General features: G+C 47.3%; 1 protein-coding gene across 3 annotated transcripts in view; it reads right to left on the reverse strand.

Moving 5' to 3' along the window:
* Nucleotides 1-22,530, reverse strand: part of Shld1 (shieldin complex subunit 1) — a 71,137-nt gene that overhangs the window by 43,967 nt on the left and 4,640 nt on the right. For 2 of the 3 annotated variants that reach the window (XM_041670669.1, XM_041670668.1), the window contains exon 2: nt 19,719-19,903. In XM_041670669.1, the coding sequence (XP_041526603.1) occupies nt 19,719-19,899 (181 nt within the window). In that variant the 5' untranslated portion in view covers nt 19,900-19,903. Of the gene's footprint in view, nt 1-825; nt 911-19,718; nt 19,904-22,530 lie in introns of those variants that run through there. The other variant, XM_041670670.1, reaches the window with a different exon arrangement.

Below are 22,530 nucleotides of genomic sequence, written 5' to 3' on the forward strand. Positions count from 1 at the left end.
CTGCTCCTGTCTACCACTGAAGCGAGAACGCAGGGGGTGATGTCCTATTACTCGGGCAGTGGAACTGCTTGGCACTGGATTCCAGATTCAAAGTATAAGAAGATCTTAAATGCCAGGCAGGACACCTGCAGAGAGACTAGGGTTTGAGGACAGGTCCAGCGCCTGGTGGTACAGCACTCCAGGGTTGGATGGAGCATCTGCATGCTCCCGCTGCCTACCTTCACCCCACCTAAAACACATTCCTGATGGCAGTGAGGACAGTCTAAGACGTACGGAGTCACCGTAGATGACGCAGGCCAATGCCCTCCTTCACAAGCACACAGAGGTAAGTGCACAGCTCCTGGAGGTCTTGCAGCTGATTGAAGTGACATTGAGTTTAGAACACCTGTTAATTGCCACCATAGAGACAGATGTTCTCAGGAGTCATTCTGAACCAATGGCTCCCAACCTTTTTAAGGCTATGACCCTTTAATATAGTTTTTCATGGTTAATACAGTTTTTCACCCAACCATAAGATTATTTTGCTGCTATTTCATACCTCTAATTTTGCTACTGTTATGAATCGTAATGTAAATGTCTGATACGCAGGATCTCTGATATGCAAGCCCCAAGGGCTTCCCGACCCACAGGTTGAGAACTGCTCTACCTATGGTTCCCAGTCATCCCACGGGACTGCAGAGGTTTCCTACTTTTGTACAAACGTGTACAGCCAGATCCTTTCTATTTAGCTACATTGTTTGGTTCTTCAGCAATTTTTCAAAGCTGTCATTTTAATCACTTATAAATACAGTTTTTTAATTAGAAGACCGCCCCAACACTTCTCACCGCCTCTTAGGAGAAGTTGTTTTTGCAGCTCCACCTCTGCAAGTGCCATTGAGTGTCCCGCAGCTCTGTCCCTGTACCACAGCAACTCAAAAACAAAAACAAAAAGCCATCCTTAAGTTCCTCTGTGGGGTGGTAATTTGATGTTCTAAAACAAATTTTTCACCAGAATTAGCTCCTAACCAAACTGAATTCTATGCGCGCGCACACACACACACACACACACACACACACACACACACACACACACGGGGTATGTATGTATGTGTTCACGTGGCTGTATGCACATGTGCATGTGAGTACATACACACATGTACGTGCGCATAAAGGCCAGAGACCAACACTGGCTGTCTTCTGACTGTTCTCCACACTATTTTATCTCTACTATTTTTATTTATGTGTATGTGTTTATGTCTAGGGACAAGGGACCCTGTGTATAGGAGCCCATGGAGCCAGAAGGGGCATCAGCTCTGGAGCTGAAGTTCTGGTTCTGACAGCTTGACATGGGATCCTGGGAACTGACTCCAGTTCTCTGCATGAGCAGCAAGGGGTCCTGCTAAGCCAGCTCTCCAGCCCCCTACCTTGTGTTCTGAGACAAGGTTCCAGAACAAGTGTGGCTGAGCTTGGTAGCACAGCAGTTCTGCTAAGCTGGCTGGCTAAGGGGCTCCAGGGGCTCCTGGGGCTCCACCCCAGCACTGGGATGACAAATGTATCCAACCGCAGCTGGTTTTCATCTGGGTCCCTGGGATCGGGATCAATAGACTGACGGATTGGGACTCAGGCTCTCACCGGACAAGGCAGGCTCGTAGCTTGAGTAAGCCATCTCCCAAGTGTCACCCCCTTTCCCTTTCAGAGGTAAGTATTCTGTGATCTAGGCTGACCCAGAATTCATGGCAACTTTCCTGCTTTAGCCTATCATGTGCTTAGAGAAGTGTTCATGGCCTGGTTTTGAGAAGATCTTTGTTAGTTATCAAAGGCAAATGCTTTCAGCTGCTCCCCTGCTCTAAGTGAACTCATAGGAATAGATATATACAGGTCCTGCTGTGTTTATAGGGTAAAATCTGTTAAACTGCTAATATCTGACAAACAGCAACAGAGCTTTCCAGTGTGAGTCTATCCATCAAATGATAGAACAATCATTTACAATAATCAGTAATAACAGTAAATGAAAACATTCATTCACCAAACACATTGAGTGAGATACCTATGTGAGGAGATAGCGACCGTTAGCGTCGTGGGCAACTAAACACCCATCCAGTAACGTTCACCACGTTGGATAAACCATGACCCCACCATACACTGGAAAGCCAATGTAGCCATAAAACATGCAGTCCACATGCAGCACCGTGACAAGATGCCCCGAGGCAATAATGAAAAGAACATGATACACTGGAGTCTTGGTAACCCTTTCTTCCTGGTGGTGCTCAAGCCCAGGCCTCACAAACACTAGTGCTCTGTCACCGAGTGCTGCTTCTGTGTATAAACACGGCAGGACCTGTATATGTCTGTTCCTATGAGTTCACTTAGTGCAGGGGAGCAGCTGAAAGCGTTTACAGAAGCTGTTTACGAGACTACCAGTAGGAGAAGTTTCGTGTACATTCTAGTTATTTCCTACATTTCACACAGAACTTACTGTGTACATGTAGACCCTGCTTCTACTAGTGCTGGGATTACAGCCATTGCCACCACATCTGGTCTTACGCTTAATTTTATATTTTGTTGTAATATTTACTTTTGTCTCTATTTTTTAAAGGGAAAAAATCAAAACTTTATTATTAGAAACTACTGTAGGTCTGGGTGGTGGTTCATGCCTTTAATCCCGGCACTCAGGAGGTAGAGGGATCTGTGACCAGATCTGAGAGTTCAAGTCCAGCCTGGTCTAAAGAGAGAGTTCAAGTCTAGCCTGGTCTACAGAAAGAGTTCAAGGCCAGCCTGGTCTACAGAGAGCTCCAAAACCAACCAAACAACAACACACACTGCTGTGGGGGTAGAGGGGCTTCCTGGTTAGGAGCACTGGCTGCTCTGGCGGAGGACTGTTTGATTCCCAGCACCCACATGGTGACTCACAACCATCTGTAGCTCCAGTTCTGGGGAACCTAAAGCTCTCTTCTGATCTCTGAGGGCACCAGGCATACACATAGTGTACATATATACATGCAGACAAAACATTCATACATATAAAATAAAATTAAAAAAAAACAAAAACCACATAGACACACAAATCTGCCAGGTATGGCGGCTCATGCCTGTAATCCCTGTACTTGGGGGTCTGAAGCAGGAAGATTGCCGTGACTTTAAGGCCAGCTTGAACTATGTAGGGAGATCCCATCCAAACACAACAGGGCTGCTGAGATAGCTCGGGAGATAAATGAAGCTTCGTGACCTGTGTTGGATCCCCGGAACACACAGATTGTAAAAACTGACTCCTGTAAGTCGTCTCTGACCTCCACATTCACACTGCGCTCCACACATGTAAATAGCATATTTTAAAAGCCAAACCCCCCCCCCAAAAAACAAACAAACAAACAAAAAAAAAGAACTCACTTGGGCTGGGGATACAGCTCAGTGACACAGTGCCTGCCTAGCATACATAAGACCTTGGATTTAATTCCAAGTAACACAACACACACAAACAACAAAACCAGACTAACTTAATCACAAATGCCATAATTATCATACATACATCCAAGTAAAGGCCTCTCTCCCAAATCTAGCTTAAGATATATTCCTGGACAGCTTATTGTCTGAACCCACTTCTATCTTTTAAGAGGCATAAATTCTTCCTTCTTTTTCTCTCCTTCCTTCTAAGCACAAGTTCTATTCCTTTTGTCCTTTTCCTCTCTGTCCGTTGTTTCTGTGGTGCCGGGGATCAAAGCCAGGACCGAATGCACGCGCTAGGCAAGCGCTGAGCCACCTAGCTGCACTCCCAGAAGCCTTGGAAGCACACGGTCTGAGCTTGTGCTACATCCCATAAGGAAACTCGAGGGGTCCTTTCCAACGTTGTTAAAATACTCCCTGGAATCTGACTTAGACTATCAGGGGCATTCTACAGAAAAAGCATAGGAGAACTGGGTGCATGTTACCTCCAGAAGTCAGGAATGTGTATCACGCTTCCAAATTTCATTTTGTTGTGTGCCAATTTTAAATCATAATTCAACACAACCAACATGGGCAAGAATTGTCCACAGCCCAACACAGGAGGGCACACAAAGCGAAGGCCAGGACGAGGGCCAGCCCTGCAGAGCTCGGACTGAAGTGGTGCGTGCTGTCCTGTCACAAAGCCACCAGCAACTGATCTTCTGATTAATGTGATCACGAATGAAACAATTCAAGGAAGGAAAAAGTAAAGGACTGAAGGCCAGGCGCTTCCTATCAACTACAAAAACCAAGTCTTAAAGGCACATTTATCATCTTAGTGGAGAGAGTAGGGACAGAAATGCTGGCAGCCATCACTGCTACCATGCTGTACTTTCTTTCCCCAACCCCGGATTCCTCAGTTCACACCTACTGGACACACAGAAACAAAAACTCATGTACAAGGAAGAAATATTGGTGTCTTGGCTGCTGGGCACACCACCATGCAGCAAGATGGCTGAAATCAACTTTCCTGTCACTCTGCAATGACAGAGTAATGCTGTGTCTATGCCCAGAAGCAGGCAAGAGTACCTGGGGGTCAGCGTGGTGGCTCATGCCTATAACCCAGCACTTGGGAGGTACAAGCAGGAGGATTACAGCAAATTCAAGGCCAGCTTGGCTACAAAGTGAGTGACAGCCCAGTTGGTACTACAGAAGTGAGACTTTGTTTCCAAAGCCAATAGAAAACCCAAAAGCCCATGGAACAACACTATCATGCTACTTCTATCAAAATTTCACCATTGGAGCTGGAGAGGTAGCTCAGAGGTTAAAAGTATTGGCTGTTCATCCAGAGGATGCAGGTTCGATTCCCAACAGCCACAGGGAGTCACAAACAAGTCCAACACCCTCTTCTGGCTTTCCCGGAAATGCAAACATACAGAGCATCCAGACAATACTGCTTGGTTTATTTGAAGCTAAATGTAATTCTTTCATAAATTTGGAGGTGGGTTGTCAAAACTGATGTCTGATTCATAAGGTAAGAACAGACACAGAAGCATAAATTACAGATAATAGCAATGTTTCTCAACTTCCAGTGGGGTTATACCCTAATAAATGCACTCACTGTAATTTGGAAGCATCATAAATCACAAGTGCACTCAATGCCTCTAACCCACTAGACATGCTGAATCAGCAACACAACATGCTGCGGGATACGAGTGTGTCCCAGCAGGACTGGCTGGGCCCCACCACTCACTGCCACCGGCCAGCATCACAGCAGACTACATACCACTAACACTGGGAAGATCCGAATCCCAGCCCCGAAGCACGATTTCTACTGAATGTGTGCCAGTTTCGTGCCACTGCAAATCTGAAAGACGTCGAGCAGTGGAGGAAAATGAGGACTGCTTGTCAGCCACCCAGAGGATGGGACACACATGGGAGGGGCACACACGTTCACCAGGGAGGAAGGAAGCACAAGGCAGGCATCCATGTATCGCAGACCACTGCTGTCACCACGGTGACCAAATAAGTGGCAGAAACAACGAAGGCAGGACAGGTTTAACTTGGCTCCCTGTTGCAGACAGAACTGTCTATCATGGAGGGGAAGACACTTTGGTTCTGAGATTTTTGATTACACTCTATAAAGATATGTCACTGTGATTGGTTTAAAAACTAAATGAATGGCCAATAGCCAGGCAGGAAGTATAGGTGAGACTTCAGGACTCAGAGAGCTCAGAGAAGGGCAGAGTTGCCAGCAGGATAGAGAGGGAGCAAGATATGCAGGAGGAGGAGAGGTAAACGCCTAATGCAGACGAAGAGAAATGGGTTAATTTGACTTATAAAGTCTCCATATTGCTTGTTGTGAGCTGGCAGCCCAAAGGGAAACCCAGCTGCACACTTTGGGTCAGCCCGTGGTGGAGCTTGCAGAGGCGGCTTCTGACACCGCATACCAGAGAGAGCTCAGGTGATCCCAAACCTCCCAAAACAGCGCCACCAGCTGGGCTGGACCAAGTGTTAAAACACAGGAACCTGTGGGTGACATTGCACGCCGAAACTGTGACAAGTGAGTGTCACGTGAGTTTAGTGGTACGGGGGTTGAGAGTGTCATCTCTCACCCACTGCGTCCAGCTCCACCTCACTGCATTATTTTAGGAAACACACACAGAGTGAAAAAGCCCTTAAAACAGTGATTCTCAACCTTCCTAAGGCTGCGACCCTTTAATACAGTTCCTCAAGTTGTAGTGAGCCCCACCATAAAATCATTTTTGCTGCTACTTTATAACTGTAATTTTTCTACTATTATGAATTGTAATGCAAATGTATATGTTTTTTGATGGTCTTAGGTGACCCCTGTGAAAGGGTCGTTTGACCCCCCCCCCATGGGTTGCAACCCACAGGTTGAGAACCACTGCCCAAAAGCCTCAACTTCCACAGTTCCTCCACTCAGAGAGGAACAGAGGTCACCAGGCCCAGCCACCAGTCTGCCATAGTAAATCACCTCTGTCTGATTACAAATTTGACAGAAGTTCAAACATTTATATTCCTATTTTGCCTGCCCCAAACAGTTTTCTTTTACTCTTCCAAAAATATTAACAGCCACACATGGTGATGTATGCAATCTCAACATGGAGGAGACTGAGGCAGGGGGGTGGAGTTTGAAGTCAGCCTGGTCTATATAGTAAGTCCTAGGCCAGCCTGGGTGATACAGTGAACCAGCTTTAAAAAGGAAAAGGTATACACTTCCCCAGCACCAGGGAAGTGGAGGCAGTAAAATCGAGAGTTCAAGCCCAGCTGGGCACAGTGGCAAAAATCCCAGGAGGCAGAGGCAGGTGGATCTCTGTAAGTTTGAGGTCAGCCTGGTCTGCATAGCAATTTACAGGATAGCCAGAACTACAAAAGAGAGAAACCCTGTCAAAAGACAGCTCAAGTTCAAGGCCATCCTGGGCTACTTAGTGAATTCAAGGCCAGCCTGGGCTATGTGGGACTTGGTGTAGGAAGAGAGAGACAAATACACCCATTTCTTTCTTTTCTCTGTGTGTGTGTGTGAGGTCTGTGAGGATGAGTGTGCAAGGTCTATGAGGGTGAGCGTGCAAGGTCTGTGAAGGAGAGCGTACAAGGCCTGTGAGCATGAGTGTGCAAGGTCTGTGAGCATGAGCATGCACTTGCAGTGGCTGGGGGAGGATGATGGGTGTTTTCTCTTACTCTCTGTGTGTGAGGTCTGTGAAGGAGAGCGTGCAAGGTCTGTGAGGGTGAGCGTGCAAGGTCTGTGAGCATAAGTGTGCAAGGTCTGTGAGTGTGCACTTGCAGCGGCTGGAGGAGGATGATGGGTGTTTTCTGTCACTTTGTGTGTGTGAGGTCTGTGAGTGTGAGCGTGCATTTGCAGCGGCTGGAGAGGGATGGCGAGTGTTTTCTGTCTCTTTGACTTGTTCCCTGCAGACAGAACCTAGAGCTTGCTGTTTTGGTCATTGTGGCAGGCCAGTAAGCTCAGGAGTCCTTCTATCTCTGGCTCCCACAACCCTGGGGTCACTGGTGAGTGTGACCACAATCTGCTTTTTCAGGGGTGCTGGGCTCAAGCTCTGCTCTCCACAGCCCTTCCTCAGTCCATTTAGTGTTTCAAGATAGTCCTACTGTGCAGCCTAGGTTGGCCTTGAATTCAAAAGGAAATGGAAGCTGTAACTTTAAGAATTCTGAGATGGGGCTGGAGAGATGGCTCAGTGGTTAAGAATGTGTACTGCTCTTGCAGAGGACCTGAGTTCAGTTCCCAACACTCAACCTCCTGTAACTCCAGCTCTGGGGATCCCATGGCCTCTTCTGGACTCCACACATATACATAATGACACTGGGAAAGGTAAGACAAATTAGCTTCTCAGGCTTTAGCCTAAGACCCCATCTCAAAAATAAATCTTCCCAAAATGTTTAATTTTACTTCTAGTAGACAGCTTCTACAAAGAATACATGATAGGGGAGAGATGTGTGGCTTAGTGGGAGAGCTCTTGCCTCAAATGTGCAGGTCCTGAGTTCAATCCCCAGTGTGGTGTGTGTGTGTGTGTGTGTGTGTGTGTGTGTGTGTGTGTGTGTGCGGGGCGGGGGTAGGGTTAATCAGAGCAGAGAATGACAAAAGGTTTAACTTACTAAGTGCTACCAAGGCTCAGAACTATGCGGATAGCAACCACAAGAGGGCAGTAGAGTAACATACAGTGCCAGGTCCAGGCACCTGCTTAAGTACTAAGGACTAAAAACTGGGAAATAATTGTAGCCAATTCCACCCAAACTGGTCTCCTAAAGCGGCAGTGGCCTTGTTCAGTCTATAACTTCTTCAGCTTTGTACTCACACTGTGCTTTACTTACTTTCTGTAATCGTCACTTTCCCAAACAGTCTTTGTGAAATCCCAACTTGGTGGCTCATACTTGCTTGCAATCCCAGTACATGGGAGGAGGCCAGGGGATCACGAGTTTGAAGCCAGCTGGAGATACACAGCAAGACCATATCTCAAAAAATAAAATGCTAGGAAAAGGTGAGAAAGAGAGTTCCTGGGAAGACAACTATCTAACATGCTGGGAAGAAATGGGTGCATGTGTTTTCTCTGCATTTCCTTACGTTTGCTACTCAAAAGGCCCAGAGTGCTAGGATATGATAGAAATGGTTACCTTAGGGAAAACAGGGGAGATCGCTCAAGTGCTTGCCATGAAAAGCGAAGATTAGAGAATTGGAGTTAAGCACGCTGTGGGCACAAAGTCAAGAGGTGAGCAGGTGTGGGTCCTTGGATCCCACACAGGAAGGTGTGGATTTTTATTTATTTATATATTTACTTCTGAGACAGAATCTAATGATTTACACCAGTCTGGCTCTGCAACCAGGGATCCATCTGCCTCAGACTTCCACATGCTCACACATGGCCACACTAGGGTTTTCAGAAGGCCCCAAAAGCTGGAGAGCAGAGTTATGTGGACAGGAGTTGGAAAAGAAGGCATGTGTTTATTCTGTAGGACAGCATAACAGTCAAGAGCTTGTCCAGATACGGCAACCAGAATGACAAATAGGACAGACAGAATGGGCTGGTGGAGGGAGGGGTGCTATACCCAGGTCTTACAGGAGAAATCATGTTTGTGTATTTGTGTTTGAATGTGTCTGCCTCTGTGTGTGTATGTGTGTGTGTGGTATACATGTTTGTGCTGTGTTTGTGTGTATATATGTCTGAACGTGTGTGCCTATGTGTATGTAAGTAGATATTTGTGTGTATTGTGGTGTTTGTGTGTATGTCTGCCTGTATACACATATACCTGTGTATATGTATGTGGTATGTTTATGTGTGTGTATGTCTGCATATGTATATGTGTGAGTGTGTAAGTGGTGTGTTTGTGTGTATATGTGGTGTGTGTTTGTATGTCTGCATGTCTGTGTCTGCCTTTGTGTTTATGTGTCTGTGTGTGTGTGGTATGTATGTGTGTGTTATATGGGGTATGTGTCTGTATCTGCCTGTGTGTTTGTGTGGTGTGTATGTGTTGCATAGGGTGTATGTATCTGCCTGTGTGTTTGTGTGTTTGTGTGGTGTGTATGTGTTGCATAGGGTGTATGTATCTGCCTGTGTGTTTGTGTGGTGTATGTGTATGTGTGTGTGCCAGAGGATTGCCTTGGGTGTTGCTCTTGAGAAGTCATCCATTTCTGAGTTTCTTGAGATGGGTCTCTTACTAGTCCAGAACTCATCAAGTGAGCTGGGCTAGCAGGCCAGTGGGCCCCAGGGCTCTGTGTGTTCCCCATCTCCCAAGTACTGGAATTCCAAGTGTGTGTCACCATGTCTAGCTTTTCTTTTTCAGTGTGTGAGAACTGACTGCAAGTGTGCTCAGACACGGGCTCAGACACACACCATATACAAACTAAACAATAAATAAATTTTTAAACATCTTTAAAAGCAAGCTAGGTAGTGGTGGCACACACCTTTAATCTCAGCATTTGGGAGGTAGAGGTAGGAGGAGCTCTGTGAGCTGTGAGTTCAAGGTTAGCTTGGTTTACATTGTGAGTTCCAGGACAGCCAGAGCTACAGACGCACACAACAAGACCCTGTCTCAAAAAAAAAAAAAGGAAGGAGGAAGAGGAGGAGGAGGAAAAAGAAGAAGAAGAAGAAGAAGAAGAAGAGAGAGAGAGAGAGAAAGAAAGAAAGAAAGAAAGAAAGAAACTAACTTTAGATGTATTCTTAAGTCTATAATTTTAAGGACTCTTATTAGGAAATATTTGCTGAACTAAGAAACAATTATTCCTGGGGCAGAAAGAGGGTTCAGTGGGTAGAGGCCCTTGCAGAGAACCCACTCTAGGTAGCTCACAACCTCTATTATCTCAGATCCAGGGGAATAGAATCTGACACCTTTGACCTCCACAGGTACACATTCACATATACATACCCACAGTTAGACAAACACACATATTTTTAAGATATAAAAATAAACTTTAAAAATAAAGAAATGACTGAACAATCCCCTCAAGGCACGGTGGCCTAAAGCCTATAATCCCAGAATTTCGGAGGCTGAGAAGAGAGGATTTTGAGCTCAAGACCACTGTAAGCAACACAGCGAGATGATGTCCAGCAGGGCATGAGTCTTTAAGCCCAGCACTTAAGAGACAAATCTCTGTGTGTTTGAGGCCAGCCCTGCCTATGAAGTGAGTTCTCAGACAGCCAGGGTTACACAGTGAGATTGTCTCGAAGTGAATAAAGAAATAAACTCTCTCCTAGGGACATACACAGATCAGATTCTACCCTGTAACATCCCTAAAGCTGTTCCATTTCCTATCGTGCTCTTACTGTTTTGATGTTTTATTTTGTTTAATGTATTAATCACATTTATTTATGGAGTTAGTTCTCTCCTCACACTGTGTGGGTTCCTGGGATTGAAGTCAAGTAATCAGATCTAACCACAAGCACCTTTACCTCTGGGAACATCTCACTATATAGCCCAAGCTGACCTTTGTGGTGGGATATTACTTTAACTATGTAAAGGTGTGTTACGTTTGTTTATGCTGCATCTGTTTAACTATGTAAAGATGTGTTGCTGTTTCACCTTGCCTGCCTAAGGCACATGATTGGTCTAATAAAAAGCCAAGTGGCCAATAGCATGCAGAAGAGGGATAGGTGTGGCTTGTGGGCAGAGAGAATAAGTAGGAGGAGGAATCTAGGCTTGAGAGGATAGCAGGGAACAAGGAAGAAAGAGATGAAGAAAGCCTGGGGCCAGACAGACAGACAGCCAGACAGACAAGGAAGAAGCAGGAAAGTAGGAAATACAGAATGAAAGAAACGTAAAAAGCCCCAAGGAAAAACGTGTTTTAAAAACAGGTTAAATTAAATTATAAGAACGAGTGGGACTAATACAAACTAAGGCCGTGCATTCATAACTAATAATAAGTCTCCATGTCTGTAAATGTCATGACTTGAGAGCTGGCTGGTGGCCCAAAGGAAAGCCTGCTACAGGCCTTGAACTCACTAGTCTCAAAATCTTCAGGAAAGAAGAGGATGTGGGATCCCCAAGAACTGGAGTTAGAGACGGTTGCGAACTGCCATGTGGGTGCTGGCAATCCAACCCACATCTTTAGAGGGGCACCCAGTGCTCCAAACCACTAAGCCATCTCTCCAGCCCTTATTTCTTTTGAATATTAACAAGTTTCATGTATTCAGTCCAGCAGCCTGAACTGAGAACCTCCTAAAAACCAGGTGCTGCTTGACTCACAGGTCAAGGCCTAAGCTGGCAGACAGTAGCTGCAGACACTGTGTGGCGACCACCAGTCAAGCACAGGGAGCCCAGAAGTGAATACAAAAGCATTGACCCTGACGGGCTGTGCTCAGCATGCTGGATTCTTTTTTTTTAAATATTTATTTATTATGTATACAATATTCCATCTGTGTGTATGCCTGCAGGCCAGAAGAGAGCACCAGACCCCATTACAGATGGTTGTGAGCCACCATGTGGTTGCTGGGAATTGAACTCAGGACCTTTGGAAGAGCAGACAATGCTCTTAACTACTGAGCCATCTCTCCAGCCCCAGCATGCTGGATTCTATAGCATGTCGTCAGCAGTGTTCAAACGCTCCAGGAAGGACACTGGCTGAACAGCCCAGTGGTGACATTTGCCTAAAATACAAAGGCCTGGGCTGGAACCCAGACACCAAAGGGCAGCTACACAGGACAAAGGGCCAATAGTGCTGGATGCAGGAGAGAAAATGTCTGCTGGGTAAAAGAAGGGTTTCACTCATTCCAGCCAACAGCTGGAATCCAAACTCCTGCCTAACGTGACACTGACCTAACCAGGAAGGCAATGTCTTCTCCAGGGCTGGTCTTCAGATAGTGCTTCTTCTACAGAGCAGAACTAGGAAAGTGTGTGTGTCTGTGTCTGTCTGTCTGTCTGTCTCTCTTTGTCTGTGTGTGTCTCAAGTGAGGCAGGAGGCAGGACTGGCCCCTGAGAAGCACTGATATTGGAGGGCAGTTAGCAGAAGGAGCTGGGAAGAATAACTGCAAAGGCTTCCGGCTTAGTGTGCCACAACCCTCACTCAGATCTTGTGTTTGCATTTCTTTACAGTCCTGCCTTTGAGCTTGTCCTGACTCAGATCTGAGCCTCAGCTTTCCAGCACTCTTTAAACAAAATCTCAACACCAGCCTCTCCAAGGTTGTTTCCTCGGGGGTAACATGGAGGTCAGAACAGTTCTTACTACTTTGGGGGTGGTGCTAAGAAGGAACAGTACTGTTCTAAAAGGAACAAGACGCTGGGGTGCACAGTACTAGAGCACTTGCTTGGCTTACTGGAAGCCCTGGATTTGCTGCCCAAGGGCAAGAGCAACAACACCACACACACACAAACACACAGACGCTCACAATAACACACAGACGCATGTATATAAACACCTATGACACAGCTCCGACAGAGTAGGTGTCCAATAAGGGTCAGATGTTCGCTGTCTTCCCTTACTGCCTGTGGTGAATGAGGCGCAGTATAGGTTGAGTACATCAGTCAAGGCTTTCCTTGTACTGGAGGAAGACACAGCTGAACAAGTCCTGAACATAAGCTCACTTGCAGGAGCCAGTGAGGAAAGCGGCTGAGTCAGCAGGCGGTTGACTCTGCCCACTGGCTCTGCATCTAAGCGCCCTGCAGCCCTGTCTGGTGTCGGGAGCCCTGCTTGGTTTTCAGATCTGCTGAGATTTCCTTTCTAGACCATTAGCTCTTACAGACGCACTGGAATTCAAAGGTGAAGACCAGAGGAGGCCATCACCCATGGCAGCAGCATCCTTGAGCTCTTCAACACGGTTAAAACCATCACCCTCTCCGGTGACTAACATGAGCTGCCATTCGGAACTCTAAATACACAGCTCTAGACAGGGTCTTACTGTGTAGCCCTGGCTGGCCAGAAGCTGCTGGTGTAGGCTAGGCGGACCTTAAACTCACAGAGATCTGCCTGCCTCTGCTGGGGATTAAAGGCATGCACCAGCATGCCTGGCTTTAGGTGTATCTTAAATGAGACAAAGAATTAACAGTTAAAGTCATCTGTAAGATGGCCAATCAGGAAACAGTTTCCAGGTTGCTGGTGACTTTGGGTGGTTTCCTGAGATTCAGCTTCCCCATGTGGGAATGAGATTAGGTGGGCTGGGTGGTTTTCAAACTCCATTTGGCCCTGGAAAACTCTTCAGGGTCTGAAGACCCACAGTTTAAGTGAACAGAAGCATGCATCATGGGAGGCTAGCATACCATCCCTCCCAAGTCTCAGCCTGGAGTCCCCAAGGAATGTCCACAGCACTTTCAACAACTACCAGCTCTGTAACCCCAGCACTCAGGAGGCTAACATGGTAAGATGGGGCGTTTGAGGCCAGTCTGGTCCACATAGGGAGGCGATAGCTCATAAAAGCAGAGAAAAAGGAAGGAAAGAAGGGAGGGAGAGAGGGAGGGACGGAGGGAGGGAAGCAGACCAGGAGCCTCAGCAGCCTGCTACGCCATGGCCCTCAATCACAACCCCATCAGAAACCACAGCTGCCTTCTACCAGTAGAGGGCAGAGCTCAGAATCCTGTTCTGGAACTGAACCTTCCTTCTAGTTGGCTAAATTGGCAGGGAGAGGGAGAGGTGGGGGTGGGGCATGAGAATGCACTGCCGAGCAAAAAAAAAAAAAATGTATCAAGTACGTGTGATGGAAACCCCACTTTGTTTCCAGTCCTGTCTCAGAGAATCAGTTTACGATCACTGCCTTATTCCTTCCTTTCCTTGCTGTACCCTGGAGAGGAGAGGAGCAGGAGAGGGAGGGAAGGGAGGGGTGTTATTAGCCAGTAGGTTAGATATTGCTTATATCGTCATCAAAATAATTCTTTGACATCATCTGCATGTCTACCATACAGTTTGACACAGGATTGTGTGCACACAAGCACTCACACACACTTGCCCATGTGTGCACATGTGCAGGCCGAAGGCTGGCATCTGCTGTCTTCCCTAATTGCTCTCTACCTAAGTTTTTAAAGTTGTATTTTATGTTTCACAGTGTGTGCAGTGTGCGGGGCGAGGTGGGGGGGTGTCAGTTCTTTTCATCCAAGTGCAGGTGCACAGCGAGAGACGAGGGTGTCAGATCCCTTGGAGCTGGGGTGACTGTGGGTAAGAGCTGCCTGACATGGGTGCTGGGAATAGAACTTGGGTGCATGCTTCTAACTCATGACCCCGCTCCTCCAGCCCCTCCCACCTTGAGAGTCTGACCCTGGAGGCTCACCATCTAGACTACCGCGGCTGGCAACTGAGACCCCAGGATTGGCCTGTCTTGATCCCCCTCCAGAGCCTGTTTTCACATGGGTGCCATGTACCCGAGAACCCAGGCCTTCTAGCTTGCTCGGCCAGTACTTTACCCCCTGAGCTGCCTCTCAGTCCCAAACCTAGAATTGTACAATGATTATGTAACTTCTATGAAGTAAGGGCTTTTAATTGTTCCATTATGGGAACAGAATTTTATAGAATTACAAAGAGATCCCATGTGAGTTCTAAACAGGATAAAGCATATTTACCTATTCTTCAATATTAAATTATCTGGCTACCTTTGAAGACTGGGATGTTGACAGACTCCCCCCATCCCCACCACCCTCCCAAAAAACCCAAAGGGCATTCAAGCACTGGTAAAGTTTACAGCCACCTGCCAGCTTGGGCCTTTAATCATCAAAGACTCATTGTGCTTAGCACTAGGCTTGCTGTCTGCCTTCCAGCTCCCAGCACTGTTCTCAGACAAAAGTTCTAGTCTGAAGAAAGCGCCAAGATTTCCTCCGCCCGTCCTGCCACGTCTAAACAACTGCAGAGACAGCCTCTTTTCTGCCTTAGAACTCACTGCGGGTATCTGCAGGTCAAGGCTCCGTGGGCCCTGGGAAGATATGCTACAGGACCTACCTGACTACCAAGCCCTACGAAACCTCGTGACCTTTATTTAGTGGAGACAATTCATCAGTTAATACGGCTCTTTGTGTCTTCATATCTATGTTTCCCTTTATTCCTGCAGCCGGGACAGCAAGTATCTAACAGGCAAGAAGTTTGAGTCCTTTGCCATGTGCAAAGTCAGGGAGGGGGTGAGTAGATCCCGTTCAACAGCTCATGGGGCGAATAGGAGTTGACCAAGGAGGGAGACCACCCGAAGAGGGAACCGGGCAACTAAGGCTCTAAAACTTGGCTAAGCCAGAAAACAGGAGTCCAGGATTATAGAGTAGCCCCAGGGGTCTGTGCTCAGCGGCTGTGCGCCTCTCCAGCCTTGCATTGCTGCTGGATCGGTTGTTTTGAACAAATCACACAGCTACCAGATTACAGGAGAGCTTGGGGCTGCTGCCAGGGAAGAGGAAGGACAATCTTAGAGAGACTCACACACTAGGATGGAAATGTGTCCCAGGAAGACCTTGGCAGCACTGAGTCTTCTGTTTTATCTACTGGGACAGGCATGGGGCAGAGCTTCATGAGCCTATGCCTGTGTGAGGCAATGGTTGTTTATTTCAACAGCACTTCCTGAGAAGTGGCTAACTGGTAACCTCAGGACAGACACACGGCTATTAATGCAGATGACAGCCCAGCCTATCCTGCCCAGATGGGAACAAAAGAAACTTTTGAGGTTCTTCTGGCTTACTCCCGGGATTCTTATAACCCATTAGTTTCTTAGAAAGTGCTCTAAAGACTCGTGCCTCTGTCTCTAACGGCCTCCTCCAGGCATGAACAGTGGTACACGATGATACACACTCAGTGAGGGCTCCTAGACAGGACCACGGGCCTCTGGGCCAGAGTAGGCTTCATCCCGTGGGTAGATGAGGTGGTGGCCATGGGCCTGGGGAAGAGGACCAATCAAGGGACGAAGAAGTGGAAAGGGCCAGCATCTTGGCTCTGTGGGTCCTGGTAGCACTTGGGCTCATTCTCCTCTGTGTGTGGACTCAGGACACCTGGAGCTCTGGGGAAATCTAAGGTTTGACTCATGTACATGGCATAGAAGAGAAAGTCACACACCAATGAAAACCCCAATGTACCACGGGTAATCTACCAGCTTGGGATTTAGCAGCAGGTTCATCACACAGAAGAGCCGTGGTCCAGGATCAGGGGCACCTACCTGGCTTGACTCTATCTGTGGCCATGACAAGCCCCATCATCCATCAAGTCTGCTTCTCCATGATGTTTGGCAGAATTCAGTGCGAACAGAGAAAGGGTGGAAGGAACTGGGACTGCAACTCCAGAGCAAACCCAGCTTCCAGCCTCTGAAATCCACACTTCAATACGGCCGGTGGAGAGTTCTTACGGAACGAATTCATGTCAAAGCAGAGTGCAGGTTTTCTGGGACTGCACACAAAGCAGTGGTTTTGCACACAGATGTTTCGATGATAGGTCTCAGAGAACGCTATAGAGGAGGCTTTGTGAAAGTTACAAGTTACCAGCTTTACTTTCAAATGGCCGCTAGAAGACACACGGTGTCAATCATCTATCTAGGTTCGAAAGCAGAAGCTTCACCATCAAGTAGGGTCTTGACCTCTCAGCAGATTGTGAAATGTGAAGTGGCTGAAGTGCCAGTCCCACTCCAGGGTGCCCCTGTGATGTTGCAGGCTAGCCTGTGCTATAACTGAGACCTTGTCTCAAATGAACAAGTAAACGAAATAGAACAGAAAGCCTGAAGCCGGTCCTCTCTGGTCTGCCACTCTTCCAGGGGTTAGAACTGTAACCCCACCCCACCTCCCGGCTTTGGATAAGCCACCTGTGCTCTGCCTACCCCAGGAGCTCATGCTGGGCTTTGGTGAATGCCTACTGGCTTGCTTACCTGTCACAGGTGGATGCCACTGCCTGGAGTGGCTGCCACGCCCCATTATTGTAAACTCTACTTTTTTGCCAACTCCTGCCTGGATTTCAACTAGAGATGTTCATGGAGGTTAATTCAGTGGGATTCTAATACATCTTTAATGTTCTGGTGTTGGGTTGCACTGGAGGCCTTGGGCGTGCCAGGGAAGTGCTGGACCACGGAGCCCTCGGCTCATTACCAGACTCTCATGGTCAGTTCCTGGATCCAATCTAATTTAACAGCTAGGGAGGCCAGCTACTAAGTTCACTCTCAGTCCTCCATCCCAAGCCCCCACTATCCCTGCAAGCTGTATAAGGCTGATTCTATTTGGAGTCAAGGACAAGCCACAGGAAAAGAGTCAAGTGTTCCTTACTGAGTATGCACTGGTATCATAGGCCACTGCAGAGCTACCCCATGGACTGCCCAGTTAGAATATTCCTCAGAAGAGGAATTTCCCCACTATACAGACAGGAAACACACAAACCAACATGGCTGCATCTGGGCTAGAACAGCAGCTATGGGGACAGCACTGGAGATCAGCGCAAAGGCAAGCCTGCCTGGATCTGAGCAGACAACGGTCCAGAATTGTCAGAGCAGGTGAAACTGTGGGCAGGAATCTGCTGCAGGGCTACAGGGAGGAAAACCCCAACTACAACTACCTACAAACCTGCAGTGATAGGAAGGCAAACGGGCCAACATGTAAATATGAAAAACAGGCTCTTGCAAGTAAACCACAGGTGGCTAGGCATCAAAGTATGTGCCTGTAATGCCAGCACTCAGGAGGCAGAGTGAGGACCAGGAGTTCAAGACTAGTCTTCACTGCATGAGACTCTATGGAGCCAGGGGTGGTGGCACACACCTTTAATCCCAGTACTCAGAAGGCAGAGAGACCCACTTGTCTCTCTATACTAACTTCAAAGTTAGTATAAGCCAGCCTGGTCTACCTAGCAAGCTCAGGTCAGTAACTGGTACATTTAAACTTTGAATCCAGGTTTGGGGACTCTAGATTGGACAATTCATAGGCAAGAGATGGGCTTTCCAGCTCAATAATTAAATTACCATTAGCCTTAAAATATCAACTTCTGCAATTCAGCCAGGAAAGTTTATAGAAAGGTTCTCATTTAAATCCAGAGACCAGGGGCTGGTAAGATGGCTCAGAAGGTACAGGTGTTTCAGATCTGATGGCCTGGGTTCAATCCCTGGGACCCACATAGTTGTCCCCATATGCACACGTGCTCCAGGCAAGCACAATAACCCGCATCTATCATCCTCTTTGCCCACAACACACAGCAGCCCTCACTGCTGTTCTCTGGCATCCTGTGGGAACCCCAAAATGTGAACGTATTCCACCTTGCCTGAAGGTCAGAGAGTTTGAGCTTATTTTGCTCTTTCAAAGTTATTGATAACAGGTGTGGCTACAAAACAAGAGATCCTGACCCAGGGTGTGGTTACTTGGTGTTCTGGACATTAAGACGGCCCACTGAGATGGATTTCCTCCACCCTGACCATAGGTCAGAGAATCCAAGCATGCTTCTGCTCCTTTTTTTTTTTTTTTGAGACAGGGTTTCTCTGTGGTTTTGGAGCCTGTCCTGGAACTAGCTCTTGTAGACCAGGCTGGTCTCGAACTCACAGAGATCCTCCTGCCTCTGCCTCCCAAGTGCTGGGATTAAAGGCGTGCGCCACCACCGCCCGGCTGCTCCTTTTTTTGAAATAGGAGGTTTGACTTAGGAAGTCGCTGCCTGCAGGATACTTGGTCTTGGGTTCACTGCCCCCAAATCAAATGCTTTGCTCAGGAATTAATGGCTTGATGTCTCAAGTATTGGAGCAGTAACTGCTCTGTTTGTCCTTCGTGTCATGTTAAAGCAGTCTTCTGCCTTCTTCCCCCCTTTTGTATTGGGGTATAAAAGTGTCTGAAAAATCAATGTGGGGGAACTCAGAGCTTGAAATTCAGCATTCAGGATTCACTGAGTTGCCCTCCCATGACTGTCCTGTGTCTCTGTGTTTCTTTCTAATCTCTGTTTCTCCTGCCTAACATTTCAAATCCCACATCCCTACCCTGGAACATAAGAACCCACCACAGCTGCTCCATGGCAGAAGTCACCCCCAAAAGTGGCTCTATATCCTCATCACCCACAGCACACAGCGCTCACACTTCTGTTTTCTGCAGCCTTGAAAGAGCAAAGCGCGATCCCACCCTCCTTGTCAAGTGTTCCTCATCTCCGAGCACTTCCGGACAGAGATCAGAATGGGGCCAGGAAGGAATAGCAAAGATCTGCTTCCCTTTCTTTGTCTATGGCTCACCCCAAACTCTGAGCTCCCTGAGGGAAGGACCGGGGGCATCACCTCTGCATCCCCAGTTCCTATACACCATTATTCTGGGAGATTTCTTTGAAGTCCTTCTCCACAGTGTTGCTGGGTAAAGGGTGAGATAAAAACTTACTCCTAAGTGGAGAAACAGAGCCACCACACGCCTGTGTCTCTGCCAGTTGTTGTTAAAGTCAGTTCGATTCGAACTCTGCTTATTACCTGGATCAGCAGTTGAAGAGCAAGGGAAAGAACGGGAGTCCAGAGAACTCAGAGACTTGCTGCCTGTGCCCTGGCTGCCTTCTGGGGCTGCTTCACGACCTCTGAAGTCACTCGCTGCTGGGAGATCCAAGGAGCAGCTCTCCACTGACTGGCTGCTGGGTGCATCAGCCTGGGATTCCATAGGCCTGCAAGGGAAAGCAAAGCAGTTCCACACCAGAGGCTGTGCGCAGCAGGAGCTGCCCTAGATCACAGCCTGGGGAGTCCTGGAGACCAGCCACTCTCTTCCCCTAAGGCATGGTGTTTCCTTTCTTTCCCTTTCACCCAGTGTTTGGACACCAAGTTCCCTTGACTGTGAGACAAGACACACTTTCACCTGAGGAAAAACCAGTCCTAATTTCAGCCAGGACCTAGGCAGTCATCTGTCATTCCAAAACTCGGGAGGCTGACGGGGGAGGATTACACGTTTGTGGGTAGCCTGGGCTAACCAGCAACACTGTCTCAAAACAAACAAATAGTAATCTATATTATAAATGTAATTTCAGCTGTGAAAGGAGGATAACTGTTGGCACTTGGGATGTCCAATCAGACTCTTCTCTGGTGAGGGTCTGTGTAGAACGAGAACTCGGCAGCAACAAGAATATCTGGGGTTTTAGTTTTTAGGTCTTGGGGGGCTTCTGGGGCTTTAGTTGTTCTTTCTTTTTCCTTTCTTTCTTTTTTGACAAAATCTCACACTGTAGCCCGGTGTGCCCTGGCACTCACTGTGTAGCCCAAGATGGCCTGGAAACAAGCCTGCCTCGGCCTCAGAAGGGCTGTATAAGACGAGACCACAGTCTGAGCTACAACACTTGCAAAGTGCTTGATGAGAAAGAAAATGTCTAGGATACGGCAGAGGTGAACAGTTTCCGATAATAGAAGGGTTTGATCCAGATTTTATAAAATGAAATACTAAATATGTCTAGAAGGCAGGGGCTAGTTGGGAGCAAGGCTACATCCCAGGTTATTCTGCGGCTATTTATTTGGTACTGAAAATCAGGTGACATGTGTTCCCTCCATAGCCTGCATCCAGTCCTTTCACAGATCTCAGAGTCTGGGGCAGTCCAAACTCCTTATGTCAACTCTGTAAATTCAAACAAGGAAGAGTGGAAATAAGGGTGGACTCTGAGAAGAAGCACGCCCACCCCAGAGCAGCTGGGAAGCCATGGCCATGGCCAAAGTCTAAAGCGCGGAGGGAGCCAGTTTGATGGGGGCGGCAAGGAGAACCCAGTGCAGTGGTAGGCTTTGGTGAAATTTGTTACTTTGTATGCTAAAAATTTTTTTAAAGTTTTTTAAAAGTTTTTTTTTTGCTTGTTTGTTTTGTTCAAGAAAAGGAATAAAAGAATAAAAAACAAAAACAAAAAACAGTTTAAACCAGGCCTGGTGGCTCAGGCAAATAATCCAAACTATTTTAGGGACTGAAGCAACACTGCCAGCCTAGACAAATTTAGAGGAGACCCTGCCCGAAAATAAATTAAATTAAATTAAATAAATAAAACCAAGGGCTGGAAAGAGGGGGAAGAAGAAGAACCAGGCTAGACTCACAAGCAGCAGGGGGCATTGGGAGTTTCAAATGAGCATGAAGGATCACTTATGCTAAGTGTGGTTGCCCATGTCAATAATCCCAGCACTCAGGAGGCCGAGGATTGCTACAAGTTTGAGCAGCCTCTACTACAGTCTGAGACCTTATCTCAAAAATCAGACAGACAAACCAACACAGGGTGATTTGTACACTGAGGAACAAGCCATGTGGTCTTGACTGGATGGTCACAGAGCCCCCTTACCCTGCTCTCAACTCCAGGAAGGACAGGAAGGACCTAGCTTCTGTCAGCATCTTGGATACAGAAACTCTCTAGGTGAGCTCTGATGTCCTCAGGGGTAGTTTGCTGGATGAAAGACTGGAAAAATTCTTGTTTAAAATCAGGGTCAGCAGGTGAGAGCACTGGCTGTACTTAAAGAGGACCTGGGTTCAATTCCCAGCCCCTGTATAGTGCCCTACAAAACTGAAACCATTTCTAACTCCAGTTCCAGGGGATCTGACACCTAACTCTGGACTCTGTGGTTAGTGCATGAATGTGGTACACAGACACACATGCAGGCATACACATAAAAATAAATTTTAAACACCCATATATAAAAAAAATTAGTAATAATAAAATTAAAAAACAAACCAACCAAGAAAACCCTAGCACTTCCCTTCCTGGGTCTTGAACCTGTGGGATGCTGGGTTCTCCACACAAAGTGCTTTGCAGGATACCCACTCCTGCCCTCCTCTCTCATGGCTCACACCATGTACCGGATACTAGGGTTGTCACAAGCCACCACGTGCCATCCAAAGTTTGTGTGTGCACCGTTGTGCTTGCACACTTAGTAACTGGAAAACAGATGGGCTAACAGGATGGGAGCCTACTCAATAGTGGCTGCAGGCAGTCCCATAAGCAACGGACATTCACACCTTGGTACTCTACGTAATGGAGAAGGGCTGTATGAGCTAGGCCAGGGTCCTATGAGTCAAGAGTAAGGGAGAGATTAAAAATACAGTTAAACTTTAATCCCAGCACTCGGAGGCAGAGGCAGGTGGATCTCTGTGAGTTTGAAGCCAGTCTAGTCTACAAAACAAGTTGCAGGATAGCCTGTTACACAGAGAAACTCTGTCTCAAAAGAAAAAAAAAAAGAGCGAGAACACAGTTAAAGCTGGGCAGTGGTGAAGCTTGCCTTCAGTCCCAGCATTTGGGAGGCAGAGGTGGATCACTGTGAGTTCAAAAGCAGCTCTGTCTAC

The sequence above is a fragment of the Microtus oregoni genome, unplaced genomic scaffold, assembly GCF_018167655.1.
Source record: "Microtus oregoni isolate MIOR12 unplaced genomic scaffold, Mior012 000020F_ref0000438, whole genome shotgun sequence".
NCBI lineage: Eukaryota > Metazoa > Chordata > Mammalia > Rodentia > Cricetidae > Microtus > Microtus oregoni.